Genomic DNA, 16,265 nt, shown 5'->3' on the forward strand with positions numbered 1-16,265 from the left:
TTACACCAAATACACAAAATAATGTTATTTTTAGCAACATCATATGACCCCTTTAAAATAAAACATATAAGTATATTAATCTATACATTACTGTTCATGGACTTTGCTTTAGACTAGATATACGCAAGACTATACGGTCTGTTTCACCCAAGAAAACTGTCTAGGAGAAACATTTGAGGTATTATAGAAGTTGTGATTTTCCATCCCTATGGGAAAATCTCAAAAACCAGTAGTAGGATTTTTGTTGAAACACCATTTAAGCTGTGAGGACTGTCAGAAAACCACACACTTTGGTTCAATCTGTTGCACAGCTGAGAATACCTCACTAAAAAGACCAATGAAAATTTCCAACTTGCACTTCATGTCAGTTTTTGAGAAATAATGAGTGTGTTCACTCAAAACAGACTTCCAGAGAGGAAAGACTCTTGTGCTCCTTCAAAAAAGCATTTGTCTCTGATTTTCAGATCAGAACTCCTTCAGAGAGATTTTAGTGAAGGAACGGAGCGAGGCCAGTGAAATAATTGATAATGAGCGACACCTGCACCACTCGCCGGTCTCGAGTCTCACGGAGGAGCTCCGGAAGGATAAAAGGGAGGAGTGACGACATGAAAGTGACCTTGTTTCATTTGCAGGAGGCAAACAGCAGGGATTATGAGGTGTTGTTTTGGGTCTTACCCTGAATTTCAGTTTGCTGTTGGAGGGAAAAAAGGAATGTGTAACAGTGTTCGTAGGTCGGGAAAATATATTATATATAATATATATATATTATATATATTCCTTCTTCCCGACCTACGAACACTGTTACACATTCCTTTTTTCCCTCCAACAGCAAACTGAAATTCAGGGTAAGACCCAAAACAACACCTCATAATCCCTGCTGTTTGCCTCCTGCAAATGAAACAAGGTCACTTTCATTTCGACTCAAAGGGCCCAATATAGCAGCAGCTGTACTGCCAAATGTACCTGCTCTCACATATTTACAACAATGGTGCTGCATCAGCAGACACCCTGACCGACTTATTGAACTCCACTGCAGGCAATATCGCTGAAGGATGAAGGCAGGACAGACAAACAGAGCTCTCTCACTTTCATTCTGTCCTTGCACTTATAGAAACAATGTCTTGAACCAAAACCAGTCGAGAGCCACTGCCCAACATGGGTCAATATATGATGCATATATTATACAGTTTGTGTGAGACTGCTGTGTAGATATGTGTATCAAACCACAAGTGGCTTACCTGCGACACTGAGTCTAGCTGTACGGCTTATCATGGTGCCCAGGCTGTCTATAGTGGCCACGCACTGGTAAACCCCCTCATCGGGTTTATTGTGTTTAGAGTGGACCACTGAGCTGATGAGCAGAGAACTGTCGGCCAGGACCTGCCTGCGATCGTCTGAGGCCAGGCTGAGGAAAGAGCCATCTTTCTTCCATTCAATCTTGGCAGGAAACTCACTGTGGACTGAGCAGTTGAGCAGCGTCAGTGCTCCCCGCACTGCCAGTGTATCTGACGGCTCCGTGGAGAACTGGAATGGGCTGAAGTTCCTCACTGCTGATCCTACGAAGAAAGAGGATAAAATCACCACTGGATTTCTCATCATAAATAATATGATGAACTAAAATTAGGTTGAACTTTGGGTTGAGGGATTTAATAACAGAAGGTATTTGCATCATCGCAATAAAATTCAAATTACGTTTGTGTGAATGAACATGAGCTGTGGCTTTAGATTCCAATTATTTAATATATTTCAACATTTGTTCATCTCAATATTTATTTTATTCTTGCATTTGAGAGTCAAACACATCCATTCAAATGTCAAAACTTTACTACTAGTGTCTGAAAATGACCAAACATTGAGGTAACACCGAGAGTATAACACTGAGCAAATGCATTATAAATCATTTTAATTATAAATGTAAAATTACAAACAGAGCCCTTGGACATCAGGACACATTTGAATATCTTGTTATGTTGCTCTCTCAAAAGGAAATGGGGGTTAGAACTGACAAGTCCAATGCAAAAAGTCAAACTAAGAGCAATTACTTTGCATTTGTCCTCATAAATTATTCAAATCTTGGCCTCGAGAGTCATCAGGACTTTGTGTGGATAAATAATTTGATTCATCAGTACTTCTTGGAGAGGAAATGAATAATGAGCTTTTAGGTTTTTTTAAATACTGCACGAAGTGATGAGTCAAATGTTAAATCTAGCTGGAAGCAGTTGAGACTGGTTTATGGTGAGTCTACAAAGAGATGGCATGACTGGGGCCAGCACAAGAACCAAAAGTCATCATTCTGCCGCTTTAAATCAAGAGTTAATGTCTGGGATCACCGCTAATGAGGACGCACTTCTCCCCTCTTAAACTCAATACTGAAGCTGTGTTGGAATCACATACTGACAGAGTACGCACTGCATTTGATAAAGCCTGGATTTGCTTGATATAGCACAGCTGGCACACTGATTTCAGATGCTTTCAGGAGATTGTTTTGTTTCCGAGAATGCTGCAAAATCATTGATTTTCACTAAGGAAAGTGACACTCCATCACTATAACCAAAAGTTGAGAAATGTAACTACAGTTCACCTTGACATATACATCAATTGCCCAATGAGAGTCCTAGAGAGGTGGGTCCAATGTTGCCAGCCAAATCCACTTTTCTGTTTTCCAGCTTGATTTTAAACCAGTTTGGCTACTTAAAATGACAAGCAGGGTTGGAACTAAAGTCTACAGGAAGAAAGTCCTCCAGGAGGAGGGTTGGCTACCCCAATGAAGTGTCTAGACGAGTTCCAAGATGTGCCATAATGTAACCCAAATATGAGTTGCATTCTCAGCATTGCCACTATAGCATCCATTAGCATAAGCTGCCCTCTCTGTGGTAAGGGCGAATTCCAGTTGTAAGTAAGCATCCCTATTCCCTACTCACTCTGAAGGACAGAGGCATTGAAGTGGGGACTTTCGAGGGAGCAAGGCAATTGTGTCTCATAATATGGCTGTTAGGAACAACCGTTTGGAATGACCTTCGGTAACGACCATGAGGGAGGGAACTCTGTGAGGTAGTTATGTTGCTTACTTTCACTTGAAACGACCCTTCGTGTGGCGTCCCCTTCATGAAGTGCCCTTCAGTGGGGAAGTCGTAATGGTTAGAGAGTCGGACTCATAACCCAAAAGGTTGTGGGTTCGAGTCTCGTACCGGCAGGGATTGTAGGTGGGGGGAGTGAATGTACAGCGCTCTCTTTCACCTTCAATACCATGACTGAGGTGCCCTTGAGCAAGGCACCGAACCCCCAAATGCTCCCCGGGCGCCGCAGCATAAATGGCTGCCCACTGCTCCGGGTGTGTGTTCACGGTGTGTGTTGCTGTGTGTGTGCACTTTGGATGGGTAAATGCAGAGCACTAATTCTGAGTATGGGTCACCATACTTGGCCACATGTCACGTCACTATAAGGGTGCAAAAACGTTGTTTGGAATTTGCCCTACAGTGTCTATTTGAGGACACCAACTGTCATGGAGAAGCAACAGTTCATCTTGCTGAGCAAGTGAAAGTTAGTTGAACTGTTTACAGCTGCCTACCTGAATAATCCATGTGTTATGTTGTGCCATATCGAATGCTGTTTCCGTGTCCAAGCCTCTACTCACTTTCAAGTGAGAATACCATCTCAACAGCTATTTATGAACACTATTAATTTATAGTGCACCTTTAAGTAAACCGCAGTCCCTGGACTCACTATCAAGGACAGAATATTTTAACAATTCAGAAAAGCAGAATCTCTGTCTGGCAAACTAATAGTTCAGTATGGATATAAAAGTTAGGCTCATGATTTTTTAGGAGTCCTACAGCACAATGTCAGTGTATATCAACAACTTTTGGTGTTTGCTTTTGGAAGCATTTGGACCCAGAAACAGTGACACATGATGTCAGACTTAACAACTGGATAACTTATTTGGTTTAATGGCACATACAGTACATTTGAATATACCATTACTGTGGAACATTCATAAGCATTAATGCTGCATACGTAGATTAGCCATTAGCTACCACAAGCTTCACTATGGCCCATTCACATATTGGAGGCATATTTCCTATCCCAAACGTTTTCAAAAGTCTCTTGTAATGGAGTTAGGGAGTGTTGGTCAGATAGGAAGTATCGGGGTTTGTGGGTAGTAATTGTGGTCAACCCTCTGTCCACTAAGAAAGGCCTCCTGGAACCAAACACTTATTTTTATATGCTGACTCGCATTTGGACTTCTATAGAAACAACACAGAAAGCTTTAAAACAGCTGCTTTTGTTGGCTGAGCTGTTCTCCTGCTATATAAGATAACGGCGCTCTGGCAAATGTTAAGCTTTCCTCGAATAGTTTCCTTAAGGTTGATGCGAGGCAACAGTTGTTCCAGCATAAACACATCTGGATTAGATTAATTCTTGTAAAATAGATGCACCTTCTGTTCACAAACATCATTTGCACTTCGTAGTCTAGAGGTAACTGTTATAAAGCTTTCAACAAAGAATTTACAACATTTCCAATGTATACTCTGGTTCTTCAGGTATGATTTTCTTTGCTCTGTAAATTATAATGTTTTAATTTTACTAGCATCATGTGATTTCACTCATTGTTAACAGTAAAAAAACAAGAGCATTATTAGATTTATAATATTGGCAATAATATTGGATATTGGTCATACATTTTCTGTCTATCAACCATCAAATTGTCTAAATCAGTGCATCCTAGCCTTATCCAGTTTATCTGAATTTGTTACTACAAGGAATTTCCACAAACATACAAATATCAGTGGCTTTTGTAATGAGTTTCTCATTCGGTTTGCAAATATTTATGCTCAGGATTTAAAGCCGGCACTATATTTATCATTTAATGGGCTCAAAACACAGAGGAAAGAGTGCAGCATAGACCAATTACACAAAAAAAAAAAACTTTAGAGTCACTTGAAATTCAGATTAGATACGAGGACTCTGTGGCTGTGAATTATTTTAAATACTGAGCAGGTCAGAAGAATATTGGATTTTCACAGGAATACAGTGGTCCACAGAACAACCTTGACCATCCCTGCTGAACGATAAGGAATATTTCTAAAATAGGGCCCACTAATTTAACTGCCTCAATGATTTTGAACTTGTCAAGCCCAGATAGATATGGCACATAAAAAAAGGAATGGATACGAAAATAAATGCAGATGTACTAAAGAATAACACATTGCTAGTATGGTATTTGTCCAAAATACATATTTGTATGATCATATGTTTTTGTCATTTACTAAATAGAGCGATCTTTGGTGTCAGGAAGCAGACAGAAGTCTAATCTATTCTACTTTTCAGTTCACTGCTCAGGAATTGACTTCAAAACGGGTTCTGCAGTCCACAGTGAAGGTAACCAAGACAAAATGAGGCTGTCTGTTTGATAAGTATGAGCTGTTAAATCCTGTCCCTAGTCCTGTGAAATCCATTTTATTCCACATCCAAAGAGCACTTCAGAGCCACAGCAGCTCTTGTCAGTAGAAAATTCTGAAAGCAGATATGGAAGAAAAAAAGGTTTGTCTTGTGTGTCATCCAAAGTCTTTCACCTCTAAAAGTGTCTGTCAGACCATTGAGGGTAGATGGGTAAGATAGCTTTAGAGAGTTCTTTATATAATCAGCAAGTATAACTTCGGCTAAAATATATACTGTATGGGGATGAATTACCATAATTAGTATTTGGAAGAAATGCATTAATTGTCCTGAAAATTGGGTTTCTTTCTAAATGCAAAATAAAATTGTAGATTTTTTTTTTTATTGATTTTTTTGGTGAAAAGTGACCTGGACACGTATTACATAAATTTCAACCAGTTATGTTGAATATTGACTGAAGTTTTACCCTCTGGTACAGAGTTGGCTTGTATCAAGTATCCTTTTGGGTTTATTGACCCATTTAAATGAGTCATGTTTTATTGTTTGGCTTAGAGGTCTATTTAAACGCTGACCTCCTCTCAAATCTAGGAAGGATAGACTACAGTGATAATAGCTTGGTGGGAAGATGAGCCATTTTTAAAGGTCACTGTCACCACAGAATAAAGGAATGAACAGAGAATGTATTGTCTTCAACACTCACTTCCTTTTTGTGTTTCACAGATGCCCACTTCATCTTTCACAGCGGCTACTAGGAACAAAGGCTGCTCTCCCACTCAGGACCCCTGGCCAACGACGGCCCCTCACCCCATGGTCTGGATGTTCCGATAGTGCCTTTGCCCTCTCAACACGGGTCCAAGGTGTAACGGCTGTACAAAATGATTGGTAGGCCTCCATGCCGGCTTTATTATTTTGGCACACGCTCAGCTGGCAGAACAGAGGCGAAAGGATACAATTTTCGCAACTCAAAGCACCTCAAGCTACCCTTCTTTCTCCTGCCAGGGAGCATTTCCAAGGCTTAAAAAATCCTGAGCACAAGCTTAAGCCAATTCTGTCCCCCTGCTACCGTATTTAGCAGAATTATAGGATATTTAGCTGAATTCGTTTTGATTCTGATAGACCTGAGAAAAAACAACACCTTTCTCTTGCTGCTGTGGTTCACTTTACTGTATTTTTAAGGTTCTTTGCAACAATTCCTTTGTATATTCTTTAATACATTAAAGGGATAGTTCACCCATAAATGCAAATTATGCCATCATTTACTAACCCTCACCCATCTTCTTTTATGTTCCACAGAAATAAGTATCATACATATGATATAAATATCATACAGAGGTGAAATGACATGACAGAGTAAGCAAATAATGGCAGAATTTTTTTTTTTTTGATGAATTGTTGCTTTAAGGTGAAAGCATAGTTTACTCGAAAATGAAAATTCTGTCATCATTTGCTTACTCTCAAGTTGTTCCAAAAACCCTTGTAATTTTCTTTCTTCTGTCGAAGACAAAAGGAGCTATTCCTTTAGCGTCTGAAGACTCGAGGCGTATAGACTGAACTCTCTGAACTTTTAAGGTGCTTGGCAGTATAAATCATGGTCTACTTTCATTGTATAGAAATAAGCAGCTTGGACATTCAGCAAAATATCACCTTTCGTGTAAGAAAATCTTCTGGAATTGGAACAAGTAAATAATGACATAATTTACATTTTCGGTTTAGCAAACTGAGGGTTAGCTATCATGATGGCTTCGCATCCCTGTGATATTTAAGCCCTAGAGAAAAAAAAAATGTCTATTCCATTTGGAAATGCCACATTTCATGCATTTTTTTTCTTTATATTTTTTTTATATAGGGTTAAAAGAGAAACAAAAATAATGTCACAAAATGTGTCAAATCATGTGTCAATTGCTTTATTCCAGAACTTAGTCGCACTGTTGTCTACTGCCTGCATAGGCAGAACTGTAACCTAAATGGAGCATTATACGTGACTGATTTTAAAATGCTCTACAAAGACAACAACTATAGTGCTTATCAATAGTGCTATAGTGCAAAAATAGTGCTCTTCACATAACATGCTCAGGAGACTCAATTTAGGCCCCGTCCCAAATGGCACCCCCTCCGACTCTACACTTTGCCACATAGACTGCTGGGTAATAGTCCACTGTGGAGTTCGCACTAGTGGATCATAAATCATAAAATGACAATTGGAATACCCTACAGTCCTATGGACTTGGGGATGTTCCACAAAACTGCAATTTTATATCATGTGCACAGTTCGGAACACAGCCTTTCAATTGATTCCAACAGCCTGACGTAAGCATGATGGTAAGCTATCAACACTCTCTAATAAGCACAAAAATCTATAGCACACACAAATATTGAGTACAACAGTCCAATTTTCATTGATTTTTGTAGATACTTCTCATTAATGAAATAAATATCTTTAATTAAATGTCAGTGCTTCTCAAGTTGTTTTTACTCAAAGGTCCCCTTTTTGTCCAACTCAATATTCAAAGGCCCCCCATAATTCCCAGCTAACAAAATATGTTGTAAGTATGAAAACACTATTTCTGAATGTTCTCTGCACATTTTTATTGGGGGGTGAATGTTCTATTATTAACATTACTGGAAGAACATTTGTTTAACTTCAACACTCTGTTGTAATTATAAGAATGCTTCTTGTTGTCAAACTTTTTTATTAACAGATATACTGGAATTGCCTTGCCTATTAAATAATGAAAGCATGATTCATTTTGTGATTCAAAGGATTCAATATGTGGATTTAGTATGTTCTTCAATTAAAACAATAGATATAGAGGAAAAACAAACGTTTACTTCTGTTTACTACTTTTTTTGCTTTAGAGTCTACATTCCTCTTATCTTCCAACATATTGGATTTTTTTCACTCAGGGATTTACTGGATTGAATTATTGGAATTTGACCAAAACTAGTTCCTAGAAAGCAACATAATGTTGCTGCCTGCCTAAACAGCCTGTTGGGAGAGCATCCATGATGCCTTAAAATGATACCTAGGTAAGCAGCTGACTAGGTTTGAAACAGGTTAAAGCTAAGATGACACATTTTCAAGTTACACATTGGTGATGGATTCTTCATACTGGTTTCCTACTGCAGTTAGCGATCTATAATGGATCTGAAAGTAGGACCGTATGCCAGTCACACGCAGAAGGAAGCCCCACAAAGGTGTAGCTAAACAGTGCAGCTCAGATGGGGGAAGGGCAGGGAAGTCCATGTGCAGCAGAAAAGCCTTCCAGCAGCAAATGAATGAAAATAAGATGATACGAATCTAATATTGGGAGTCGGCGAGCTGTCTCTAACAGATAGCAAATCCCCGGAGCATACAGGTAATTTCCCAGCTGCAAAAAAGCCTGGCTGCATGCGCACCTCTCACCTCGGTTGGACAAAGTAATTAACCATGCTGATTGGAACTCGATCTCCCTCAATCATCAAAGCCGGCCAGCTCGCTCTTGAATCAAGCAGTACAGAGACAAGGACACAGTCAAAGAGGAGAGAAAAGAAACAGTCACAAAAGCTTCACCTTTTATTCTCCGCCAGGTGCTACAGCAAAGCAGATGGTGACAAGAGACACAACTATGCACCGCTGCCTTGAACATACTGTCAAAAACTGCTTCTGAAGGCAAGAAAGGAATGCTGTGACAAGACAAATCAGATGTGCTCAATGTAGCTAAAATTAATGCTCAGTTTTTGAACATCAAGTGAATTAAATACTGAGGCTCCCGTGTAATTATATGAATTTAAATACACAGGGGTCCATTATGTGACACTTCACTACATTAAGACAGCACACCATGAATATGACACACCAGGATAGACAAACTCTATCAATAAATGATGGAACTGCTTGAGGCAGGACCACCAGACACTGGAAGGGGGGTTAATAGGGAGTGCAGTGACCTGATGATGGGCTGTCTGAGTCCTCACCCGGACCACTCCCACATCTGCCTTTGAGGATTGTTACTCTCTCACTATAGGGATCATATCGCATTAAGCCGAAAATATACTTCCCTTAGGTCGCAGACCAGACATAATTTTTGTCGTCAAAACTGTCCGCATACACCGTCTGCACTGAATGCTCAAAATAATGGTCCACTAGGTAGTGCATTAGCACCAAGATAATACATCCACACTCACTGTCAATGGAGTGCAGGTTGAATAGCTTGAAGGATCATGTGATTCATGTATTAAAGCAATAAGCCCCAAGAAGCCGTGGTTTACAGTGAATTTATAACAGCTAAGGGGCGTTGTTAGGGACTACGCGAAGCGGAGTTATAAATTCACTGTAAACCATGGCTTCACGGGGCTTATTGCTTTTATAAAACGGTTATTCCATATACGTAGTTAGGTTTCACAAAATAAAACAGAGCAAATAAAGTGTAATGATATGAATAAAAACAGTATTCTTCCACCAAACAATGTAGTTCCTCAGAAACAGTTGTGGTTGCAACAAAGTGGTTGCCAAGCAACACACAAAGTAAACAAAGGTGTATGTTTGTAGAGTAAACTACAACAGCTTCGAACGCGGCTCAACCAGTCAGAATCAACGACCGGAACTATCCGTTTTATAAATTAAAATAGAAAACAGTTATTTTAAATTGTAGTAAAATATTACTGTATTTATTTTTGATCTGTGTGCACTTGGTAAGCCTTTAAAAGCATTAAAAACATTTAAAAAACTTATTGTCCCCAAACTTTTGAACAGTGGTGTATTGTGTTGACTAAGTTTACCACCAAGGTTTAATATAACTTACATTTTTTTTGCACCATGATGTCCGTACATGTGTTTGATTTCAGCCTGATTTTTGTGTCAACAAACAGCATGTCTGCGAGTGATTTAAAACACATTTCACAAAGTATGTTTGCAAGACAACAATGTCCTAAAAATAGAAAAGTTTTTCTTTTGCGTCTTTGAAAAGTTTCGTGTTCAGACAACATTTTCAAAATGATCCCCATTCACACGGATCCGTGAAAACTACAAATGCCGTATTATGCCAGGCCAGTAGTTGGCGAAGTCACTTTGTTATTGATACACTACATGCCTGCGCACATACCTAGAGGCTGAACACGTAATATGCATGCACATGGCGTCATCATTTTCACAAATTTGTGTTTTTGTAGTTTACACCGAGACAATATATTGGTATCATTTTCAAAAACTTGCACTTTGAAACCCGTTTTCAAAAGTGTGTTTTCAGGCCCCCAAAACACTGTTGTCGTGTAAATGCGGCTAAAACGCATAAAAAGCTTTCAGTTTTTTGTTGAAAACGGTGTCATGCAAAGTAGTGCACACACGCCGAAACACGTCCATCTGTGCTCATTGTCAATGGAGCACACTTTAAATGGCTTGCACGCTCAACTGTGCATAAGAAGGGGTGGAATGCGGAATATGAAGTATACTTGGGACTTTAAGGAACACTGCTGGATTGGGGTAAACTCTACCGACTCGAGATATAAACACATTGCCTATATGTGATTTCCACCTTAAAACAGGTATATTTTTCTTAATGGTGCTGTGTGCAGTTTCAGTAGTCCCACTGCAAACTCTCACCACTGGTGGAAAGAATGTTGTTTTGTTGAACCCCTACAACCACAAATGGACCACAAAGAAAGCAGTTTTGTGGGAATCACTGTTTTGAAAGCACCACAAAAGACATTTTGGGGAAATGAACCTACTTATTTTTTCCCACAGTAATTTTAATGTTAAAAACAAACTTTAAAAACACTGCTCATTCCAACATGTCTGCTTCCAACTCAACTAAAGAGTGTAAGTTTGGATGGGTTTATCTAAAATAAAATGTTTAGAATCAAACCAGTCATCTGTTACCTACTACACTATACTAAGGCCAAAATCAGAAGGCTTTCAAAAAATCTGATATTTTACAATGCACTGTTGGGATACAACTGCACAGTTAGATAAGCCTGGCTAAGTCACCAGCTTTGGTAATGATGAATGTTACTGTTTGGAGCAGTGGTTCTTAACAAACTTGAGCAAACTCAAAGAGCTAACAGGATAACTCAAAATTATTTAATTATATTAAAATGCAAGCTTAATGAAAAAACATCAAAACAAAATGAATTGTAATTAATTATTTTCCTATATCAACACTGCTAGTTTCTGTTAACAAAAAAAAGTTGCAAAACAATCAGCATTGTCATAATTACAGCAGAAATACCAGAGGAAATATCTCAGCCAGTATTGGTAATATTCAAATATTGCGTTGGACAATGGGGGGCCTTCAAGTCAAACAGGTTGAGAACCACTGAGTTAGAGAAGCGTTTGGGAAAAATGTTAGGAAACAATTATCTATTATTATTTTTTAGTTCCATCATTTTATAGTATAAATGATGAGGAAATCATATTTGTTTTTTCCACACTTCACACAGGATACATGCCACTTGATGTATGTAGTGTCATGTTCTCTCTTAGTAGAAGTCTTTTGCTCATACGTTGTGAAACCTCATTGTTCTGTTTGTCACTGCGATGATAGAATGGCCGTGTCTATACTGTACAAGCATATCACAGTGAAAGTGATGCACAGCACTTTGCAAACCAGAAAGCTTGTGTTGTGCTCTTCATCTCCAGTGGCCTGAGGCAGATGAGCGAATAATACAGGAGCGACAGAAACATTTATCTTTCTGTACTAATAGTAAAGAAAATGAAGTGGTCGTAATTAGATATACAACAGTTTTTTTTTTTATGCAATACAATACAGTTTTTTTCCCCTTTTTCCTCCCATCACATGCACACCAGAAAAATCTATATACTCCAGCAGAGCTTTGTAAAGTTAACCACTGTGCAGAATCGGATTTCAAAAACCAGGAAATCAACTCGTATTGCTTTCATAGTTCTTTCTTTCTCTGTGGGACTAGTGGGAGCACAGAGATCTATTGGCCGGCTATAAGACGTTGTTATGATGGTCTTTGTGCTTTAGTTAGGGGTCATTTCCAATGCTCCATGATGTCTGAAATGTGTCTCTAATATGACCAGAGATGTATGTCTTATTTAACTATCAAAAAAAGCACAAAACTGCATAACAAATTATCTTTATTACATATCACAATATGTACACTACCGTCAAAAAAATTTATACTTTTATTCAGCAAGGACGCATCAAATTTATCAAAAGTGACAGCAAAGACATTTTCAGCTTTGCCATAAAAAATTACATTTTAAAATATATTAAATTAGAAAAAAGTTATTTTGAATTGTAATAATATTTCACAATATTACTGTTTTAACTATTTTTGATCAAATAAATGCAAACCTTGATGATGAATAAAAAAACTTCCTTTTAAGCAGTAGTGTATGTTTGTGCTTTAAGTTAACACACAAAGGTTTAATAACAACTCAAAACTTATTTTTTTCTTTTTGCCAATAATCAGCCACTTTCACCCACACACACATGCACAAAGCTGACACAAGCTCAGCACAGGTTAATTTTGTATTTGGCACAATGTACTCCATTACCAGAGCCAGTGAGCAGTAGATCCTGTTAAACCTTTTTTAATTAGAGAGCGATTCTAAAACTAACAACTCTAAACTCCAGAGACGAGCTCCTGATCTAATCTCTCATGGTGGAGTCATTCAGGAAAGTCAATGCCATAACTACAGCTCATAAACATGCAGGGTAACTCGATGAAATACAAATGCATGTTCTTCCACTAAAAGAGAAATGTCAATCCTGTGTTTTAAAAATAAATCAATGACTGTGTTGGTCCGTATTAGCCTTTAACTAAACAATAAGGTCCAAGCGATCAAGGCTAAAGGCATCGATCAACTTAACACAAGTTTCTACATTTAAAAAAATATGAACAAAAAAAAAAATGTCATTAAAACATTATTAAGTGGCACTCTTCCAAAGATATAGTGTCTAAAATAGCAAAATGGTTGGAAAGCTGCATTGACCAATCAGCATCCAGGACCAGAACTGTGCAGTTTAATAGAAAATTCAGTGATCCGTGGGGAACAAATAAACACTGTGCATGAATTCTTGTGTAGTCATTTCATAAACTTTCTTTGATGGCAGCATTATCCCAAGCTGTAACAGCTCCCGTCTTCCTGGAAGCTGCAAAAGAAGGGGGATAAGTGTCCTAAAGTCAAGCACGACTGCAGAGATCAAGTAAACTGAATCCAAGTAGAGCAGCCATAATTAGTTAGAGCTATTTGAGCTGATGCTATCTTCCTGGTTCCACTGGTTAAAAGCCGGGTCTGCCGTTCCACTGAGATTCCAAGGAATGGAATTTTTTTTTCTCCAGGTTCAACAGCTCTTCTGTTCCCTATTATAGGCCTTTGTTATCTAGTTTATTGCTCATCCAGGGTGGACAAACAATCCTAACCAGCTTGGCCATGATGATCTACTTGCTTGGGACCAATACCATCACTCTAGATTATAAGAAATAAGATCAAACAATGTCCTGCAATGACCAACCTCATGTGAGAACTTCTCTTTATACAGATGATAATGTTTATCACAAGTCTGACATTCCACTCAAGGCCTGTTTACATAAAAACAAATCTTTGGCAAGAAAATTTGGTTTGGTTTCTGCAAGCGACTTGTCTGTTCAGACCCATGCATAAATAAAAAAAAAACGGCAGATGGGCTGAATGAAAAGCATGTAAAGTGACCGCTCAGGGTTTGCTTTGTGTACAAGACTGGTAAATCTGTAATCGGATATTGGCAATTTGCCTAGGTAGACCAAAACATGGTAGATCTATATAATTTGATTGATTTTAAAATGCCTGTACCAATGTAAAATTACAGATCTATATTTGTTTTAAGCATCCAGATACAATTTGTATAACAGAAATGTCAAATCTTACTGGACAGAAACAAGGCTGCAGCTCAGTATGTTTGCACGCTGGAGGGGGATTTACTTGAAGTTACTGAGATGAGGGATTCTATCTCTCTGTCCTCTTATCTGAGATACGACTTCGCATCACCCACAGTAAGAGACTTTTGGATCGCAACGTCATGGTTTTCACAGAAACATGGCTACACAGCGACGTACCCAATAATGCTATTTCTCCCACCCACACTGGACCCACACCAATTTGCCTACCATAGCAATAGGAGCACAGAGGATGCAGTAAGCACAGTGCTGCACTCCGTACTCACACACTTGGACAATAACAACACATATGTACGGATGTTGTTTGTTGACTTCAGCTCAGCATTTAACACTGTCATTCCCTCCAAGCTGACCACTAAACTTGGAGACCTGGGTGTGCAATGACAATAACGTTTAATCTAATCTAATCTAATCTATCTACTCATTGTCATCTCAGTGCCTCTCTCATAAACACAGGAAGGAACATGCTGAAGCTCTTGACACAGATGCCATTAAAAGGCAGTCTTATCTTCAGACCATGACATGCACAAAAGCTCTCAGCCTAGTCAAGATCAAGAATATGACGTTTATATCTACACAAGACACACAGAGACGCCTGTGGAATTGTACATTGTATGTGTTTCTGCGCAATATACTGTAGATACTATCGTTACAGTAGGTGTGATGAGTCATTTTTGACACTTTTATGGACAGGGACAGCGAACGATTAGAGATGGGGAGAAATAACGAGAATGAAAACGGGAAAATGTTGCAAGCTGGATTTAAACTCAAATTGCTCATATGAGCACCAAGCCTCAATGTGTAGCGGCACTGACCTTTTTTTAACGTTCACTTCATCCCTTCACATCCCTATTTATGACCTGGATGATGCAATCCTAATTAATGCATAACAATCTATAAAAACTGGAGAGCTAGATGTATTTAATATTCTCCACACATCATATATAGGGTGGATAAGATGAATAATTAATAATATTCTATTGGAAAGGGCTACATGTGCTGTGCAAGGACTTTCAGGTGCCTTCAGCAACATTTAATCAAACCAATAAATGCAAAGACAGTTCCGAAATGCACCTCACTGCATTTCAGCCCCCAGTTCCACTTATTTTCCCATTCCAAAGGCAGATGTAGCGATAGCAGAATACGTTTGAGTAGGAGGGAGCCATTTGATAGAAACTGTGAAGCCTGCCATTTGCCTGTTTTCATTAAAGGTTGCCTTGATAGCCACATTTCTTCTGCATGCACAGCGTAATCCAGCTGCAGAGCGAAACTGTCCATCAATACACAGGTGCACCGAGCCTCCTTCAATAAATCCATTTCCTGCTAAGATCTAAAGCCACCTTATCAAAGTGCAAGGCCAATTCATCCCACCTTGAAGGACACGGACCACAAATACAGTGGCAGGCATCCAGGAGAATAATCCTGAACTAACGCTGCACTGTCAAAAGTCAATAAATAAATAAATAAATTTTCTGACTAATAAAGACATTGACCTTCATACATTCCTAAGGGTCTGCTGGGGGCCCTCTCTATGAAATAATTTCAGTTTTTTTTCCACTGAATGTTGGTTGTACAACTTGACATTGATCAAACTGCATGAGGTTTTTTAAAAAAATGAATAATATTTTATAATATTATAATATTTTTAAAATGTTTTCTTAGCAATATATTCCTAAGAAATAAAATATTTTGTATGAAAATTTTATTATTATTTTTTCTTCATTACGATATCATGACTATCACCCTCACATTTTTTATTAATTTTTTATGTTAACAATTTTTTTATGTAATGTATATTTGAATTAATTAAAATATTATAAAGTGGTATTGATGCATCTATCATTCTTCTATTACGACCTTTATTGAATATTGAATAGTCATTACAAAAAGTAGCTTTGGAAGTCAGTATCAGTGTTGTTATACAGGTGCATCTCAATAAATTAGAATGTCGTGGAAAAGTTAATTTATTTCAGTAATTCAACTCAAAT

At 38.3% G+C, this 16,265-nt stretch overlaps 1 protein-coding gene across 8 annotated transcripts in view; it reads right to left on the minus strand.

Moving 5' to 3' along the window:
* The window catches only part of LOC107686827 (neogenin-like), a 168,145-nt gene that overhangs the window by 115,082 nt on the left and 36,798 nt on the right, over positions 1 to 16,265 (minus strand). For all 8 annotated transcript variants that reach the window (XM_016483976.1, XM_016483973.1, XM_016483971.1 and 5 more), the window contains exon 2: positions 1,239 to 1,556. In XM_016483976.1, the coding sequence (XP_016339462.1) occupies positions 1,239 to 1,556 (318 nt within the window). The remainder of the gene's footprint in view (positions 1 to 1,238; positions 1,557 to 16,265) is intronic.

This window comes from Sinocyclocheilus anshuiensis, unplaced genomic scaffold (assembly GCF_001515605.1).
Source record: "Sinocyclocheilus anshuiensis isolate Anshui unplaced genomic scaffold, SAMN03320099.WGS_v1.1 scaffold773, whole genome shotgun sequence".
In the NCBI taxonomy this organism is placed as follows: domain Eukaryota; kingdom Metazoa; phylum Chordata; class Actinopteri; order Cypriniformes; family Cyprinidae; genus Sinocyclocheilus; species Sinocyclocheilus anshuiensis.